Below are 19,945 nucleotides of genomic sequence, written 5' to 3'. Positions count from 1 at the left end.
AAAACAGAAACCCCCTCCCTTCTCCTAGAGCTCCCAACTCTTGCAGGGTTTTTTCATGATTAGAAGAGCTTAAGTGAGTGGAATTATTCTGCAGCAGGGTAAGAACTAGTTACTTGATATTCTGGTGCACATCAATAGAGACAACTTATTAGACACACTGTATGAGCACTTTGCAGCCAGGACAGGGTTACACCTGCTGCACGTTCGTATCTTATAAAGTGAAGGGCCAAAAAACATTTTGCCAGCACAAGTAGATTATTGTCCTCCTAGATGTGCAATACTAGCTACTGAAGAAACATAATCATTACAATGCTGTAAAATGTATAGGTTTTAAACATCATTACTGTGAGCTATAGGAAGTGTCTGTTGAGACAAATACTGTGCAGAAAGGTATACTGAGAATAATGCATTTTTTAAGCATGTTTAAAAAAAAAAGACTTTCGCACTGCACTCCAAAATAAATTTCAAAGTTCCATCAGAGTAAAACAAGGGTGAACATAACAGAAATATTTATTTACATGTATTGTTTTCATTTCTTTAACTTCCTCAGCATTTGCTCTAACCTGTTTTATAATTAAACTAAAAATGGACAAGATAATAAATCTAGTCTAGGACAGCGTGGAAAATAAGCAAATTTAAATTATGCAGCAGCTTAGCTAATAACTTTTACCAGGAAGAGGGGGGGGCAAGACAGTCATTTTCCGTTTTTCCTTCTCATGAGCACCTGTACAACCTGATTACAGAAAGAGCACCACACTAATGGAAAAATACGTAACAGTGTGTGACAGAAGGAGATGCATGGGATGTTGCGAGAAACATTTTAAGGAATGTAGAAGTTCAGAATGTTTTCTAAAGATATTTACAGTTAAAAAAGGGAAATGAGCCGAGAACAAAAAATAGAAACACTCAATTCTTTATAATTCTGTGGAGTCACAACTCCTGATCATACAAACCAGATGCATTACTATTACACTTTTTGTCACTAGCAGTCCGTTTGCACTGAGGAGAGAAAGGATAAATCAGCTTCTATTTCAGTCTAATCATTATCCACAGCCTGTTAGCTGAACTCCACAAACTGTTACCAGTGACAGTGACACCCTCCCTAGAAAAAAAAATAACCTCACAAAGGCAGCACTTCTCTCATACATGGAAGGAATGAAGGAAACGGTTTGGTATTTTTCTTTTTTACTTGCAGCAGAAGCCATCTTATTAGCACAAACATGAACAAAGCAACCAACAACAACAAAAAAAAAAAGACAGCTGACAAAGTAAAACCTAAAAGTCATTCTGATACCATCTGGAAGGAGTTACTTTAGCTATGAACAGAATTTGGCTAGATCCAAGAATCCCTTTCAACTTATTTTCAGAAAAAGTCTATTCACCAAATTAAAATAGCCTGACTCAAAAACTATTGAGGAGGTGGCAAACGCTAATCTACAGGCAGGAACAACAGTCAAGCTGTGTGCTATTGTAAACAACCACTAGTATTGCTGAATGAACAGATTGAGAAAATGTTCTCAGTTTCAGTAAATGCAAACTAATTTAGATGTTGGGAGAAAAAAAGTTTTTACGTTCTTAATGAAAAAGCCTCACAGTAAAGTAAGAATACTGATGCAATTATTGAAGTAACACGAAGGAATGTTCTCTAGTGAGATACCTGACAATATATACAAGATAAGGTGAGACAAGAATAGAACCGTCAAAGCGGTGGGAAACAGAAAACACGCTTACTTTCCCACGCTGGGGAAACTCTAGCAGAAGTTATGATGAAGTGCTGAAAATGTGTATTTGTACTAAGAATTTTTACCACACTCTGCTGGTGTGGTTGAGAATAGCATGAACTAAACCAAACTCTAATCCCACAGAAATTAAAAGTACAGATGACAGCGCTAAACTCAATGGTGTTAACTTCAGCTTTACACGAGAGAATGCAATTTTATCCCTATGAGATTCATTTATTTACTTCAGACACCACGTGTCCTGCTGACTCTATTTGTACTGTTTACTTGAAGACAGACCCAAAACTCAGCACTACTTCATGCTAAAAGGGAGAGGTAGGAACTGTGCATGCAACACTTGCGTATCTTTGTGCTGGGATAAGAGTCCGGGCTGGGGAAGCACAATCTTCTTTTTTCCAGTTCGACTGTACTCTGGATACCGGAAGACAAGCCATTCACCTCAGGAAGTGTATGGAAGGATTAGCAGCATGGGAGCAAAGACACACGTAAGAAATGTAAGAAAAAAGTCCCTTTAGAAGGGCATACAGTAAATGAAACTGGCCTTTGTCTCCCTGTAACTTTATTAGAAGCATGAGATGTGTGGCGAGTGAAGGATACTGATGTCAACAGCTGACAGGGTGCTGCTCATTCATCTTGTCATGCCCTTTTTGCAGTCACTTCGCACCCCAAAGTACTCCCATACTTTCATCCCTTTGCAGTAAATGGTAGCCTCCAATTATTACCACAAAGTTTTGTACCTAGGATGTTTTCTGTAATTCCAAACCACTCGGTGTGTTTGTGTGTGGTGCATGCATGAGGGAGAGAGAGAGGAAGTGAATGAGAGACAAGAGGTAAAAGTTGGTGGGGTCTTTATGTTTGCTGGTTTCTTGTGTGCTTTTTTTAAACTACACATTAATCCCTGTAACTAACATCCAACGAAATTCCTGCAAGTGAAGTTTTGGATATCTCTGTGCCTGAAGTATCCAAAGTCAACTCTATATTAAGTGGTTACAGGCCTCACTGCGCCTGCTGGAGCAATGCTTCCTGCAGTTAGACACCTCTTTGGCATACCTGTATGGTGTACTGGTAGACTCCTGCTTTTGGCTGCCAAGGAAAGGTCAAAATGCTCGGTGAAAGAACAATGGGAACATATATTTCAACATCTTGCTGGTTTCGCACTGGAACTGGTAATGTATGAACGCCTCCATCCTACAAAAAGCAACAGCACAGAATAATAAATGACACCATAGTGCTTCCTAGAACTAAGGTTTAGTCCTTACATATAGACAAGTTGTCGAAACATATCAGAGAGAAAGGAAAGCAACTATGTACAGTCACTTATGAACAGTGTTACTTGTGAGCAAATGGTCAGCTCAGTGCAGCAAAGTGTGCTATTGCATTAAATGAATAGTATTACTATGGAGATACAGGGGCCCACATTCATTTAAGAGGCAAACAGCAATAAGAAATACCCTCTTTCACTACTCCTGTTTTTTGAGACCTTGTCTGGAGAAGTAATTCAGTAACTCCACACCTGCATGTCTTTGCTCATTCCACTCTGCAACAGGTGAAGACAAAACTTAGCCTAAAAGACCCATTCCTCAGCCCATCCCGAAAACTGGCCTTTACAGCTCTGCTGGAATTGTAAACCCATAACCCTCTGGCGCAACATACTGTTTCTTACTGAAGTTCTGGAGGAAAACTGTAACAGCTCTCAGTAGACCTCATTTCATTCAAGAGTACCTCTCTGACACAGAGAGCGAACATGGTTTGTTGTATACAAGGATCTACTAAATCCCACTCAAAGAATCACTAAAATTTCACAGCAAATGGGTTGAAGCATTGAAATTTTCCAAGTTCCAAGCAAAAGCAACTCACTTTCACACCACGTGCCCTAGTTAGCCATACATTCAGCAGCCTGCTCAACTAGCAGAAAGTTAATGAGTATTAATTGGAAGAAATTTGCAGGCTGATACACTTGGCAGATTTTCATTCCAGCATTTAACATCACTTACCAAATTATAGAAAACTTTCCAAATGTAACTGAATGCAGAACAAAGCCAGGGTATGACACTGCTGATCCTACCACAATAAATTGTAAAATTCACTCAGAGAATGTGAGAGGACCTTCGCATCAGCATAAGGAAACGATATGTGCCCACATAAGTATCTGCCACGAACAAAATACTCAGTGCTGTTCACTGCTAGTTTAACAGGCGTTTGCCACACACTCAGTAGCAAAATCCCAGTCTTTATTTACGCAAATCCACTGTTGACTTAATTGACAGTTTTCCTGAAGTAAGGATTTTAGACGTTGGTTCTTAATCTATTTGAACAAAGACAGCTTAGACCCATGTAATTCTCAGGTTTCCTTTTACTATGTTGCTATTCAGTCACTATTGCACAAGTGAATTATTTTTAGGCCTACCAGTAAAGCAGAAGAGTTACTAGAAAAACATACCTGATCTACTACTGATGTCAGTGCAGCATCAATAATGGTCTGACCCTTCTTTATTGCTTTCACATAATGATATGATCCATTCAGAGATGACTTCAGCACCTCAAAATATTCTTTGGACAGCTTTGTATTAATTCTGATATTCTAAAACCAGAACATGAAATAGATATTGCCACAGGTAACTGACATTAATACTGTACAGCCAGCCATAAACATACTAGCAACAAATGAATGAGAAAACAACTGTTTAATAACATAGTTCAAAGAAACTTATCTGAAACTGAATAAGAGTTTTCTCTATGAAAGTTTCAGTCTTTCAACAAGATAGTCTCTTTTGGACACAGCACTAACTCCACAGAAAATATTTACTTTTAAAAAGTAATTTAACATGAAACATACCAATACTTATGCCACTGAAAAATTCATATTTCACAATCATTTCTTAATTTTGCCACTGAAAAATTCATATTTCACAATAATTTCTTAATTTTGTCATTCTTAAACTGAAAAGGGGAAGAACTTGCAAATGTACTGCCCCAATAGCACATTTCTGAGATCTAGCTGAAACTCAGATTACATCTCAAGATGCAAATAAGTGCAAATAAAATAATATTCACATAAATTCGATATTCTGAAAAGCAATAATTTAATAAAATTTTGCTCCTTGCAAATGATCTATTTAAATTTTGTTGGGTTTCTTTATTTGTTTTTTTTAAGAGCAATGTATATTTGGTACCTAGTGCCTAGATTTCACCTTATTTAACCACCAAACAGTGAAGTGTTTTAATGCTAGCTAATCATCTAAGCTTGTCCCATAACCAGCCAGAAGGGAACAGGTAGCTCCTCAAGAGTGTCATCAGCCTAACTTACACCTCATTCTTTAATAGGAAAGACAGCCTCTAGATGTGGCAATAGGGTATTTGGTGGGGACTGGTAAGGTGAAGTACCGCATTAGTACTGCTCTCTGGCAGTTACACCAGTTTGCAATTTCCAGTGCAATGTCTATGCTACGTGTTTGGAGTGCGTTGTCCAGCTTCTTCCGTTTTTTTCTACAGCACTTAGACTCCAATGGGCACTTTCACCTGAATCACCCAGAGTGATTTATTTAAAAAAAAAAAAAAAAAAAAAAAACACAACACCAAAAAAACACTAAAACCAAACACCACCAAACAACAACAAAACAAAGGGAAAAAAGGAAAAGGCAAGAAGCAATATGCTTTGAAATATCCTAACTCCACGTAAATAAGAAACTGCTGAACTAATTTCACAGAAAGCCAAGATTTAGGAAACAGACACTCAGAAGTATATCGACATTTCAACTTACATCAGATAAATACACCTTATTGCTTGATTTATCATACACTTCAATTGTAATTTCATAAAGTCTGCCTGTTTCTAGGACCCATCTGTCACCTGGATGAACTGTAAATCCTACAAAACAGGAAATATTGAACAGCACAAACCAACAGCCTCTTTATGTAATGGATAAGAGCATTTTGCTTCTGGTGCCCACGCTCTGAAGATGCACATTCATTGTTTCAAGCTGCTGAATATGGAGATGAAAGAAAAACAGTATGTATTTATTACTAAACCTATTTCATATTGAGCTACTTTCACGAATAAAACTACTTTTCTATAAAAAGTAATATGAGAAATTGAAGCGTGTATATACACATAGAAAAACACTCACACAAAAACAAGGCAAGAAATTATATTAAGCTATCAGGAAAACTGCAGCCAATACCAACCTAAATACCCAGGATTTACAACATAGATAGTGCTGTTTGGTAGTCTGGAAACGCCTTGCATGCGAATACCTGAGGTCTCAGTAAAGGAACAGAAAAGTTTTGACAAAAGTCAAGTAAAGATCAGCTCCTGGGGCCCCTGTTCCTGGGGCTCCTTGTGCCTCTTTAGATATTCAAAGCTAATTGTACACTGAAAATAAATGTTATCCCCAGTACCCTGAGAGACCCCACTAGAGAACAGAATGTTCTAAATATAAAAATTACATAAAGCCCCATCACATTTCCACATTGACTGAGGGGAACAGACATGATTTAGTTGAACTTTTGCCAACCTAATTTCTTAGAACATTTCAAGGCATCAGGCAGCTCTGTGGAGACTGAATTCACAGCAGTGCTGCTTTCTATGGCTCTACCAGGTGCTCCTGCTTTTCAACACTACTGGTGCAAATGTGGATAATTTTATCTTTTTGTGCTGCAAAGGGTGGAAAGTTTGTCTGCTGCCACAAAGATCTGGATGGAAAAGCATCACCTAGGAAGGATACTCTTGTGCCCAAGTACAAGGTTAGTTTGTCCCTGCTGCAATGCAGTCACAACCGACGTTGCCTGGTCCAACCTGGCAACCGACCACGACGGATTTCCCTCAGGACCAAGTACGTTGTTCTGTAGCTGCAGTTCGTACTGATCAGATGGCATCATTAATTCTGTACGTAAAACAAGACATCATATGAAACAATAAAAGCAAGTGTGTCAGTGTTTGGATGCTGCTAATTATTGGTGATTAGTTTTTATTGATACTTAGTGCACACATTAAACCAGTATTTTATTGTCTTATAGAAAGAGCATTTCTGTGATCTATCAACATAAACACAAAATAAGCTTCTCCCCCAACTCCAATTTCCTTGAAGCTGCGATTTCCAACTAATATCATCCCACTGTTTCGACCAATATCCCATTCATCCCCAGCTTCAAAAGTGGTCAAATTACTTCCTATGTGTTACTGACAACTTCTGCTGCTCTGTTCTGCGCTACCAGCTGATGTAGTGAGCCTAGTTTACTAACCTAGTAAACTAGCCTAGTAAAACATTACCTACTTTCTATAAAAACAAAAAAAGCCCCCAACAAACCAACCAGCCAAAAACCCACCATCAAAGTCATTACCAGCACAGGCTCCTTGTAAGCAACAGATGCAATTACCAACTTCCACTCTTTTAAATGGACATAAAGTCAACTAACCCGCACTCGCAAAAATGGAGCAAACCCATTTGTCAAGAAAAAAATTTCTGTTAGAATCCACTGGTTGAAATTTGATCTAACTAAGCAAGACACAGTATCTTAATCCATGTGAAACAAATGAGTACATCTGTGTCAGCTCCTATTCTAAGTCACCCTTACAAATCTGCAAGAATATATCCTTTACAGACAGAATTGTTTTGACAGAAAAAGCTAAACAGCTGTATCACCATGTGGTTTAGGAAAACAGTATCAAATATTAACAAAGTAGTTTAAACACAATAAAAATTCTCAGCAGTTAAGAATTCACACAAAGCGTTAAAAAGGAAAAAAGAACAGGACAAACCTGTAATCTTCCCTTGCCTTATTTTCTGAACTCTGTACTGAATTGATGTTCCTACCAGAAGATAAATGTCATATGCTGGATTTAAAAGGATGTTTTCCAAAATAAGCAATCTGACTTCTGCAGGATGTACATGCTATTGATTGAAGGAAGAAAAAAAAAGCAACCACATTTAAAGCAGCTCATTTGTTTGAAACAGACCATGCAGCAATAACTTATAATCTAGAAGTGAAAAATATTACTTGTTGTAATTGGCTCTTCACTACCATCTCAAATTTTGTCACAACAGGGAAATGCAAGGGACAACGAATGGTATAGATATCTGCTCTGTGCATACTGTGCAAGGCTGAAGAAAAAAATCAAGTCTGTCCGGACATCATTTTGGTTCAGTTTTCTGGAGAACACAGAAAAACTTGAGACAGATGCACAGCGACTATTCAGACATCTAGAAATTTATTTTCCCTACTGTAAAACGCGGTAGCTCCGTACAGCATATCCATTATAACTCCACTGAGGAATCTGTATCAAACTCACTGGTCTATTAAATTAGGAATACAACAGATAATTGTACAAATTCTATTACAGCTCGAGGGATATTCACTGAAAATGTGCAGTCTGGCAGCAGTGAAAGATTTAAAGGAACTACGAACCAGAAAGCCATAAAAAATTGCAAATGGAACAATACTATTTCGATTTCATTTACAGTATCAGTTCAAAGCTAATTCAGAAAAATAAATATTAAAACAGAAAACTAACCAAGCTACAAGCATTCAAGAAAAAAAAGTCAGACCAGTATCATGTAATTATATTCAGCACAATTACGTAGAACTGTAACAAAAATACAATTCTTAACATGCACTGTTATTTGTGCCACATTACTAGTATTATACACATTTAGATAAGACTTTCATAGAACACTTTTTACAGGTATGGGTTAGATAGCCCAAGGCAATTCTGCTTTAAACAAAAACATGAATTACAACAGGTAGTAACACAGATCTGCAAAACCAGACTGCAGATACAAGGTGAACTTCAGAAAACCCTACCATTTTATAGAAGGATTTTTTTTTTTTAAGTACAGTATTGAGTCGATACTAGCACAATGCCAAGTATGCCTGTAAGCGATAACCCATAAAAATTCTCTCAGGTGTTTGTGAGTTCTATTAAGACAAAAAACAACCCTGTTACCAGAGTCAAATGAAAAACTCAGTCACCACAAGCTACAAAGAAAGAAACAGCATGGTTCTACACAACAGCCGGGAAGACCGCCGATACTGCAGTTTAACACCCTTGTAGCACTGACATTCTGATCCAAAAGCCATTCCTTGGGGGCCAGGATCTAATTAGGCAGAATTAGATACTAACAAAGTATTCGTATGACGCTCATGTCAAGCTCAATAGGAAATAAAGGTATTTCCAAGACAGCAATCCTTGTTCTAGGTATTCATTTATTAAAAAAAAGACCTAAATTGTTCTAGTTGGTTATTTTTAAAAAGAGCTAAAGGCCCAATGCCCTATCCAGCATGATTCTAGTTATAGATATATAACATGAATGACTATCAGGAATAATCAAATTGTCCAGAAGTATTTGAAGTGTATTCCTCTGCCGCAGGGCCTTCTGTCAGAGAGCTAGGTTTAGAAACGATCTCTGGCACGTGCACGGTCCTGGGTTAGGTAACGGCACCAAGGAAGCTGCATCAAACTCCAACCCTTGCAGGGTGATCAACAGCAGCACTGTCACCTTTCGGCGATACAGGCTACAGAGGCAATCCAGTAAGACAGAGATGCAGCACCGATACCCACAGTGGGAATAATTCCGTGGGGCAAACTTTCAGTAGTTTTGTAACATTGGACTATAAGACTGAATAATAATAAAAAAAGCTGAATGCAAGTTTCTTACCTTATAGACGCTTTCCTGTATTCTTGCTTTTAATTTAGAACTCCCCGTTTTCATTCCAGACACCAAAATGGTATCTCCCTGCTTGGCAACTTTTTCCATCTCCGATATATAGGAAGGTGGAATATAAGTGGATTCTAAGAACTTGAGTATACTGAAAGATGAACCAAAAAGTGAATAGAAAACTGTTAACCGATCATTGTAAACCCACAGAGAAACAACACCAGCATCTATTCCCAGCTATTACCATTTTTAAGCAAATTTAAGATGTCTGCCTGGGACCAGATATCCAAATTTTACTCATTCTTCAAGATATCTGCAGCTAATTTCTGTGAAGTTTGTTTGAAGCTTGTTTGTGGGCTTTCAAGAGATATCAGAAGACTGCACATGTTGTCTGCAATGATCCCTCCAGTTTTTACAGCAGGTGTAGACTGCAAAAACTCTCTAGATTATTGCAGAAAAACTGAAGTGAAAGACCCGAAGCTTACGTTTATAAAAGCAACAGCTTAACAAACCAGAACATAACTTTGACCTATACAAAGAAGCTAGGACGCATTTAATGAATGGCTATGAAAAAAATCTACAAGCAGAATACTTGTAGCAACCGTTAGAAATTTCAGTGATATGACAGAGGGGAAAGAAATTTGCCATGACATAAATATTTTCATATTCATAGCGGTTTATCATTCATTTTACAAAGCTGTACCGTCATTAGAACAAAAAGTTATCATAGCTGTACTAACAGTAGAGCATATATCAGTATCAGTTTGGTTAAAATCACATCTCTAACAAATAGTTATACTGAAACAAAAAGCTCCATACAGACTAGGACTTGGATCATAAGTCCCACTGAACAATTTGCACGCTGTCTGGCTCTCAGTGTAGGTAGAGGCCACAGGCTCACACTTGTGGCTTCAAGTGTATTATGGGCAAAAAGGCCTTTCCTCAGCTAATGCCGTGCTTTTGTTTCTCTAAGGCTGCAAAATTGCAGTTTGTGTTTACCCAGTAGCAAAGAGTCTTATTTACTACCCCTACCCCTTTTCCAATGTATTTGAAATATAGGCTTGAGGATGGAAGTTAACGGTTAACCATTGTGCTTTCTAAGAGAACTGGTTTCCCCACACGCTAGTCATAGAATCATCATAGGAATAAAGCCAGGTTCTTTAAAGAAAATAATGTAGGGAACTGTATCTTCATGTTCCACAATCTACCCACATTTTGCTGGAACCTGTTTTCTGAAGTAACTGAAGGCTCTGGTGCATGAGTTTGAATCTATTTCATCTTACAAACTTAGTGCATGTTAGGGAAGTTTTGACTAAAGCTGTACTCGAGAAATGTCTGTAAACTGTTTTGTGAGAAAACCTCACATTTCATGTGTTTGCAGTCTGGTCAAACTAACATGTATCAGGGAGGCATCTTTTCTACCAACATTCAGGCTGAGCAAAGTCAAGATTCCCCATGGCACATAGTACAATGAATACTAGCACAATACCACTAGATAACAGAATCCTGATGTGTTGACACCAGTTGGTGTTAGTGCAAAGACAAAATTCTTGGAGTCCAACAAAAAATATCCCACACAAGATACTGATAAGTAGCCTTCAATTCTGGTTAGTTTAATAAGCATAGAAACTCAAATTTCTGTTTGAAGCCACTGAAGAACAGAACAATGAAGTCATCACTGTAAGACTACGTAGTGCACATGCTCAGTAAAATAAAATAAAAAAAATCCAACACCAAACCAGAGGCCAAAGATAGTCTGGTGGCAAATACAGGAGGGTAAGAAAAAAATATCATATGGTCTGGATTCTATTCCTTTCCCTGCCACTGGAGAGTTTTCTGACTTCTGGGCAAGAACTCCACCTCCATTAAATGGAGGGAATATTTCCTTACTATACAGAAACGCTGATAAACACCTATCTCATTACTGAGTTGAAAAGCACTTTCAAGAGTTTGGATAGAAGTTTCCACAAAACACAGCACTTATAAATTCCAGTTAACATATTCTTAGAGTCAGTACAGATGATGAGCCAAGCACCATGGCTTCTTCATCAAGCAAACGCTTTCCATTCATTGCTTTGTCTGAAAGACAATGTATTTAATACCTTTCATTGAATTATTTCACCCAACCCTATGAGAGCAGTATCTAGCTTAGAAGCAGCCACTTGGTCCATTCCAATTTAAAGGTTAACTACTCTGAAAGCTATTTCAACACCAGAACTAAGAGTTGACTGAAACCTGAAACACTTATAGTTTGGAGCACTCCTTTCTGAAACGAAGAGGATTTTTTTTTTTCCTTAGAAAAAATTTAAAAATAAATGTCTCTGCTGAAATCCTGAGATAACAGTCTTACTGACACATCTTTCCTTTGCACAAGACACTTCAGGAAGATCAACAATTGCATCTATTTATTTCTAGTTGTTGCATTAGAGCTACCTGGGCTGCTCATTAACACTATCATTTGTTAAATTAAACAGGGATGAAAGTACCCAGGCTGTTGAGTAGGCACTTAAAAAAAATAAATATCTGAAACAATCGACCCATAAGTATTATTTCAGGCATCAGTTCAGTAAACTGCCTAGATGTGGGGAAATATTTATACACAAACTTAGTGGACACGCGACATTCGAGAAGAAATTAAATGAGCTTACCGTAACGCATTGTGGGAATCTGAGAAGCCATCAGCCTCTGTGTCTTTTACTATTGTCCAGTCAAAGACTAGCCCTGCCAATGTGCTGAAAATGTTTCCTATAAATCAACCAATCAGATTAAAACAAAAATAAATAACAAGAATAGTGTCTTCCTGGAAAACAAACTATGACTTTTTCCCCTAGGAAATTTCTCTATCTTACCTCCAAAAGTAGCACTACCAGTATTTAGTTAAAAAAAAAAAAATAATAATCACAGTCTGCCTTGCTTTACTGACTTCAGCAAATTTAAGATGTTTCTGTTAACTGGCTTCTCTGTTCACATTTCACAACACCATATTCCACTTTATGCCTTTCACAAAGCCCACTAGGTAGGTGCAGGTGTCACTACCCCTCCTCCGTTTGTCAGCCCCTAAGATATCCTTGGCACCCAGCACTTCCTTTCCCCTTTGACCAAAAAAAACCTTATTATTCCTTGGATAAAAGCAGGACATCATAAAAACCTGCTACACAATCTTTCATTTTGAAACACTTGGATCTGAGCTACCATTCGGGTAACTTGAGCTCACAGCACTGACGACTGCACTTCCCACACACACTGTTTTGGTTTTGAGCACAACCAAGATTTACCCATAACAGGAGTAAGTCTTCACCCAAAGATCTCAAACTGAGCACCTTCTTTCCAGACACTGTGAACCATCAGAACATGAGAAATTGCAAATGATGAAAAGGAACAAAAAGGAATGAACAGACAGAAACCAAAGATTTCTCATGATTACATTTAAGTGTAATGAGCTGTTGATCTCAAAGATCTTAACAGTGTTCAAGAAGAGTGTCACTCTCAATGGCAGTGTCCACTGGCACAAATAAACACGGAACTGAAACCCCAGTATTTACTATATTTTAAAATATATTTTCATTTGTGTTACTTCCATCGACATTTATATCTGTATCAACAAAGAATCAAAGCAAATTTATTACCAGATTCTTAAGCTCAAAGGTTTATGACACTTTTAAGCCACACAAATATTTTAAGTTAACACAACGCACAGCCTATGTTGTTTCTCCCATTTCCATACAACTTACTGCAGATAGCTCCAAGTCCCAAACAGATAGGATTTTAAACAGAACACTCTAAACACACAAGGCAATATAATGAAAATAGATTGAGACTGGATTATTTCACATGCATTCAAGTCTAACTTTCTTTAATGATGCATGCTTTAGCTTTGCAAAGCTGTATTACACCCTTTTGTTTAGTTCCAATTGAAAATACCAAGGCCAGTGGAGAAACACAGATCGTGGCACCACAGAGAGGCTATGCCTGGACACAGCCAGTGCTGCAGCAAACTGGCAGCAAAAGCACAAAACCTTCCTTACAGCTTCTGAACCACCACTGGGCCTGGATGTCCTGCAGGATCACACAGCTGTCACAGGAGCTGCAGACCAGCTGCCCTGGCCAGCTGTAACGTCACCAGCCCAGGCTCCTCAGATGTCAGTGTAGCCAGTGACCTGTGCTCCTGATCCACAGCCGTAAGCCAGCCAGAGCTGCTCCTCTGTGATGCTTCAGCAGAAAAGCAGCTCTCACTGGCAAGGCTGGAGCAAACCCCAGTCAAGAACGACAGCTGTCTTGATGTGCTCTGCTCCGTTGCTGTGGCAGGAAGCCAGTGTTCGTTGCACACTCATAGCCAAAGAAATGCCAACTCACATCTTTAAGTCTTTCTCTTATTTAACTCACCTCTAGTTCGGCCATAACAAAATAACTTGAGCAAAGTTCAACAGATAAAAGAAAACAATACATAGTATGACTTTCTTCCCCCTCTACAGTCTATACTTAATTTGGTCAAAGATCTCCATGATCATCTTCCTCTCTTGCATTAGTAATATTTGAAAAGGAGTATTTGGAGATCGAGTTTATATTTGAAGTGGCTTATTAAAAACTTCTACAAAAAGGAATCTGAATTAATGTAACTGATTAAAAAATACAGCTTATAAAAAAATAACTGGATCATATATATGTATATATATATATAAAAGAGAATAAGGAAAGAAACTATACATGAAGATGTATCAATACTGACAGGAGCAGAATCATCAACATTGGTCCAATATTGGACCATGAACAGTCTGACCCCTACCAGATGCAACAATCTGGCAACGAAAGATGCACTAATCATCATCAGCCCAAAACACATCACACTTAGTACATCCCTAGGGCCTACTTAACAACTTTACACACCAGGGAAAAAGCTAGATCAGTACAACATTGTGTACATACAAAGGCTGATACAAAGCATCTTCTCTCTCTCCCTCTGGTACAGGCTGCAGTCACAGGCTAGACACACATTCTTTGTTCAAGTTTTCAGCAAACTCAGGCAGATTTTTCCCCAACATTCACTGAACCAGATAATTATCTTATACTTATTTTATCATCTTCCAAATACAAAAAAAAAAAAAAAAGTGTTCCAGAGTCTCTTCTTAATTTCTCTGACTTCTCCTGAACAATTATGTCCTTCAATAAACTTGCCACTGTTCTTGAATTTTTTTTTTTTACCATGACAAGAAAGACCACAGAGAGTTCAATATGTCCAAAGGTCTCCCAAGGATGGATCCCAAGGTTATTTTGGTCAAAAGGAACTGATTTTCAAAGCTTTTGAGTGTATCTTGATATCCTGATCCCCTAAAGTTAGATCGGGAAGTTTAGTCCTACAGCTTCTAACCAACACTTTGTTTCAGTCACGGCGATTAAACGTTCTTTGTGGGTTTTGAACCACTGCTCCTGTTGAGACTCTAACCTGGGTGGCTTCCAAGTCAGATCTGTCCATTGAACACGCTGGAGAGTTTACAGAAATGCCAAGCATCCAGTATTACACATAGTATAAGAAAACAAAATTATTTTTCCTTATTAACATATTGCCACATATAATCTGGCAGTCACAGTTTACAAACAAATGTAGGATGGTCTCATTAACTACCCAAAACAAACAATTCAACCTCTACAGCTGCTTTGCTTATCATTTCAGCCCAGTAGCTGCCTAAAAATCACTTGGTTTGTGTGCTGATGTGTGCATAAAAATCAATTGTTGAAAGCAAAGTATTAAATTCTTACCAGAATCACGGTTCTTTAGTGGATGCTACAGATAATATCAAAAGCAGTTTTCTGCTCCTATTAAATTATGCATTCATTCCAAATGCACTGACTTTTATGAGCCTAAATGGCACCTCCCGAAAGTGAGTGGTTCTATAATAACTAAGGGATAATTCAAGCAACAGGTGGTACGTCTTCAACATCATCTCTGAACATCTTCTTGAATGCTTGATTGAACTCAGATAAAATGTCCTTTTGCAAACTTCTTTAGACTATCTCAGGTCAAAAGAAAAAAAAGAGAAAAAATCAGACTACACATTCCTGTGCAGCCTTGTTCAGCCTAGTTAAATCCTGATGGGACATTACAAGAGGAGAAGCACTGGGACTTCTTCCGTTACATTCTTATGCCTGACCTGGAGGTAGAAATGTTAAGAGCTGACACCTTTATTTTAATTATTTTAAATCCTGCTTTTTAAAAATACCCTTCGCACTAGAGTTAAGTTTCCTGGGAAAATAAGGAAAAAAGCAAGCAAAAGTTGTCGGAAATCAAGCAGTGTTTGATTTTCCTATTCAGGTGGTATGCAGACTTTACACTTCAACAAGAACAACAGGTTATGAAATGTACTATCCAGAGAACTCTTTAAATTACTCAGCTTGGCTTCTAACACTCAATTGTGTTGCAAATAAACCACTGCACATATCAGACAATTAAAGAGTTTCAATATAGATTTTATCTCCTACTAGTAAATCTCTTACCTTCAGAATCCAAAGCCTGAATTTTTAGCTCCAGTGGCGAATCTTCAAGATAGAGTTCTCTTGTTGTGGACACAATTTGGATGCCATGAATGATATCAACTATAGCATCACAACGAAGCACTTGTCCAGTCACTTGAACAGACATCAAAAAAAGAACATGAAATCAGAACACTCAATGTGCTCATCAAGAGCACCAAGACAAAATCCATCTCAGATTTAAGACAGTGACAGAAGACACTGACATTGAAGGAACTGAAACTAGGTCATGACCTTGATTAAGGAACTCTTGGTCAAATGGTGATCGTGGCTAAACAAGCAAGAAAAGCAGTTCTCTTCCTCCCTGAACTTTAGAATAGATCTTAAAAAATTGTGATTTCCATCTACACTGTTACACACGTTTTCTGAGTACATATTACAAGTTTCTGCAGTCCAAGTGTCAGCCATGGCTCATGTCCTAGAGAACTTAATGGCTCTTACCCAGAGACCATAAACCCCTATATACTTCTTGATTTAGTGACTGCAAGACATTTATTTGAGCACCTGTGCGTCCCTATCTGTCATTAATAACTAACCAGGTACGTTGTCTGACAGACACGAAGGCAATTTCCAGCTTTCTAAATGCCAAACATTTGAATTTGCATTATATAAAAAGTATGCACTGAACATGGCTTTAAACAACACACACCCCTCCTGCTTTTTTTAAAAAAAGAATTACCCATTTTCCTGGACGTATCATTAATATCATTAACACTTACTTGAGGTCTTTAAGAAACACAACTTAAAAACCATGCCCAAGGAAAGTCTAAAATGACTATGCATATGAATGGACATTTCTTGGTTTGTGCACTTTGAAATCTCTACTTTGCTTCTGGAGGATGCCAGCATGTCCATTAACAAGTAGTGGTGTGCTTACAAAAGTTAACACTTACTTATATCTTCAGCAAAGATAATACTTGTCAGACGTGTGGGCTGCGAGGACCGCGCCTGGACAACAGCTTTCTGCGAACACTTGCGCTCATCCTGATCTGTCGGCTCTATGCTCGCAACCTCCGGCCTGGTAGAGGACCTGCAAAATTATTTGGTTGTGTTAGCAGGACTTCAGTTACTGCTAGACAGAAATCAAAGGTCTGGTTTAAAAGCCACCAAAACAATTCACATGAGATGCGCTACACGGTCAGGACCCGACCTTCACAAGAGCTGGATTGCAGCAGGACCTCAAGGACTGCAGCAGGACCTCGAGGACTGCAGCAGGACCTCAAGGACTGCAGCAAAAGCGAGCGCAGGCTGAGAAAGGGGGAAGCACAGCCCAGAAGCCCGCCAGAGCCCAGGCAGACGAACACAGCAACCTCTCTGCTGTGGCATGTTCACCACCAAATGCAATTCAGCCAGTTCAGAGCTATACCCAGCTACTTAACGAAGTTACAAAGCCTTCAGCCTGACTATTTATTAGCTTAGAGGTGTGGAACAAGCGAAAACACATACAGAACACTGAAGCAGAAGGTAAAATAATTTTATTAGCTAAAGCTCCATTCACCACTTGTAACTGCATTTTCAAAACAATTTTGAAACAAGGTTCTGAAAAAATTGGAAGTTTTCCCTGATGGCAGAACATTACAATTGTGTATATTTGCAGTGACAGAGGCTCTGAACAAGTGAGAGACAAACTTTTCTACTAAGAAATAAAAAAAAAAAAAGGGGTCCAGTCCATTTAGCTGAGTTGTGCAAACACTGTGTAAGACATGCAAAGTTGTATAATCATCATGTAAGCCTATAGGGAATTTTGACCTAAAACTGATGCATCTGTTCTTTCCTGCTCTGACTTGTATGGTTTTTCTAAAGACAGCTGCTCCAGGAGTGAGCTTGTGGAAAGCTCACCACACATGTTGAGCCCAGTTCTCACTTCACATGGGCCAAACATGTCAAGATGAGGGGGAAAAAAAAAAAAAAAAATTTAAACGTTACTGAAAACCAAGCCTCTTGGGATTAAATTTGAGCTAGTAATGACAGTAATTAAAGTATTCAAGCAGGCCACACCTCTTGCAAATAGTTAAAGAAAGTCACCCCTCCAAACCGGGGTGAGCTGCTAACTGGTTTGGGAGGACTGGGTCGCAGCTGCTCTACACAACTCCTCGCTCCTGCTACACCTGCAGGAGTCACACAGAGTAAGCGGAAAGGCAGCCTGCTTGGGAGTCCGGCTCAGAGCCCAGCACCCTGCTTAAGCCACTAATGGATTAAGGGCCTGAAATAGCCATGGCTCTTTGCTCAGGATCCTGAGTCAAAGCTCTTTCACAAGGGTCCTCTGAAGCATTAACACAATGAAAGAAAGCACTGATGACAAAGCTGTTCAGGAATTGCTGCTCCCAGATGACAACAGCAGTTCTGACGAAAACACTGCATTACCTGGTAAACGCAATGTAAACCCGTCACTAGATCCCCACCTGGTAAAGACGGTGAAGCTGGATTGATTTAGACTTTTCTTCTGGAGGATGTTCAGAAATGCCTACCTGCGATCCATGGGAAAGACGTGCTAACTCAGCAAGGAGCCGAGGGGAGTTTCAAACAAATAGCAATACCACACATGCCCTTCTCCGCAGACGCAGGTTTTTACCTACTTTCATTACTGGCAGAACCAACCAATCCAGAACAGCCAAGAACAAATTTTCTCGTTAACTAAAACTGCATCCATTTCAAAAAAATAACATATCACAGTATGTTCAGTTATTTTAGAGTTAACAGTTGCCGTCCAGGTGAACATGGACCAATCTGGCTGTAGTCACTGGAACAAAATTGCAAATCTTGTTTTCATCCTCCAGCAACGAAAAGCACAATTCTGAAGACAAACCCAGTCGTGCAAGCACCGAGACTCCTGTGGTTCGAAGCAGTTGGTAAGACAGTGAACACTGCACTTCTCCCAGGAACTCCACACGAAACAAAAACACATTTGTGTCAGCTCTGTGGTTCCCTACTTCTGGGTCTGGATTTTATCATACTATACTGTCCAAACAATGAGACCCCAGTAGCTTGCAATCTGAGGACACAAAATCCCAATCGGAACATTTTTAATTGCGCACACTAATGTCAGCATACACGTTCATTACACACTGCATAGCAGTACGATATTTTTGTCTTCAGCAAAATTCATTAACTCCATGAATTATTAATACATAATATTGGTGTGCTCCCAACACTACTTTGCTTACACAAAGACTAGTTTTAAAGGATTCTGAAACAACAGTAGCAACTGCTAAACCAGAAATTTCAAAGTATTTTATCCAGTCAAGGAAAAAAACACCCACAGAAGTGTGCAATGGATAAATTAAACAGCAAATAGAAGCTTAAGCCTGAACATCATTTGTTATATTCTAGATACCTAAGCAAGGTACACAAATATGAGCATATTTTTTTTACACTAGGGTTTACACTATTTCTAAAATAATATTATTTGTTTTCTATATTAGTATTATATTTAACTTCGCTGTATAATGATTAAGAGTCAATAAACCATTATTTTCCTGTTGTTCTGTAGCTTCTTAGGCAACCATGAAACAGTTTCCCAACATTTAGCAAGTTTCTTTAAACAACGTTAGTATTCACCACCAGTAAGGCTTTTCCTGTACTCGGCTAGTAGGCTTTTTAAGCTGACCAGGCGGATCTGACTTACTATGCACGCAGGCATTTTTCAATAAGCATTACATGTGTGGAATTGACTTTTACTTCTATTATTTAGTCCTTTACATTGCTTAATACTCTCTGACAGATTTTTTTTTAATTAATTGAGGTTTTTATGTTCTTGCAGTCTGAAATTGATTGTGTTTACAACACAACAGGGGTTTCACTGTGTTCTGTGTTTGTTCTCTTAATATACAGCTATGTATTGTAATACATAACCACTACAGTTTGCACTAATAGCAATGTTGTGAAACTAAATCTAATTACAGGATATTTTTCAGACTAGAAAAAGGAAGGAACAAAGATAAACTAAAAATGTGCATTAAATTTTAGCTGTAAACTTGCATACACTCCACCATTATAAAGGAACTTCTAAGCTTTTACAGCTGAATG

The 19,945-nt window shown here is 38.4% G+C and overlaps 1 protein-coding gene across 1 annotated transcript in view; it reads right to left on the bottom strand.

Annotated features, from left to right (window-relative positions):
* The window catches only part of NUP210 (nucleoporin 210), a 67,653-nt gene that overhangs the window by 41,634 nt on the left and 6,074 nt on the right, over nt 1-19,945 (bottom strand). The window contains exons 2-11 of the mRNA XM_075432564.1: nt 16,813-16,949; nt 15,884-16,015; nt 12,043-12,139; nt 9,395-9,545; nt 7,498-7,630; nt 6,464-6,622; nt 5,925-5,993; nt 5,501-5,607; nt 4,180-4,320; nt 2,790-2,927 (exon numbers count right to left, since the gene is read on the bottom strand). Of these exons, the coding sequence (XP_075288679.1) occupies nt 2,790-2,927; nt 4,180-4,320; nt 5,501-5,607; nt 5,925-5,993; nt 6,464-6,622; nt 7,498-7,630; nt 9,395-9,545; nt 12,043-12,139; nt 15,884-16,015; nt 16,813-16,949 (1,264 nt within the window). The remainder of the gene's footprint in view (nt 1-2,789; nt 2,928-4,179; nt 4,321-5,500; nt 5,608-5,924; nt 5,994-6,463; nt 6,623-7,497; nt 7,631-9,394; nt 9,546-12,042; nt 12,140-15,883; nt 16,016-16,812; nt 16,950-19,945) is intronic.

The sequence above is a fragment of the Opisthocomus hoazin genome, chromosome 11, assembly GCF_030867145.1.
Source record: "Opisthocomus hoazin isolate bOpiHoa1 chromosome 11, bOpiHoa1.hap1, whole genome shotgun sequence".
Classification (NCBI taxonomy): Eukaryota; Metazoa; Chordata; class Aves; order Opisthocomiformes; family Opisthocomidae; genus Opisthocomus; species Opisthocomus hoazin.
The sequence above is the reverse complement of the archived record's forward strand: the minus strand, read 5'-3'. Positions and strand labels throughout refer to the sequence as shown.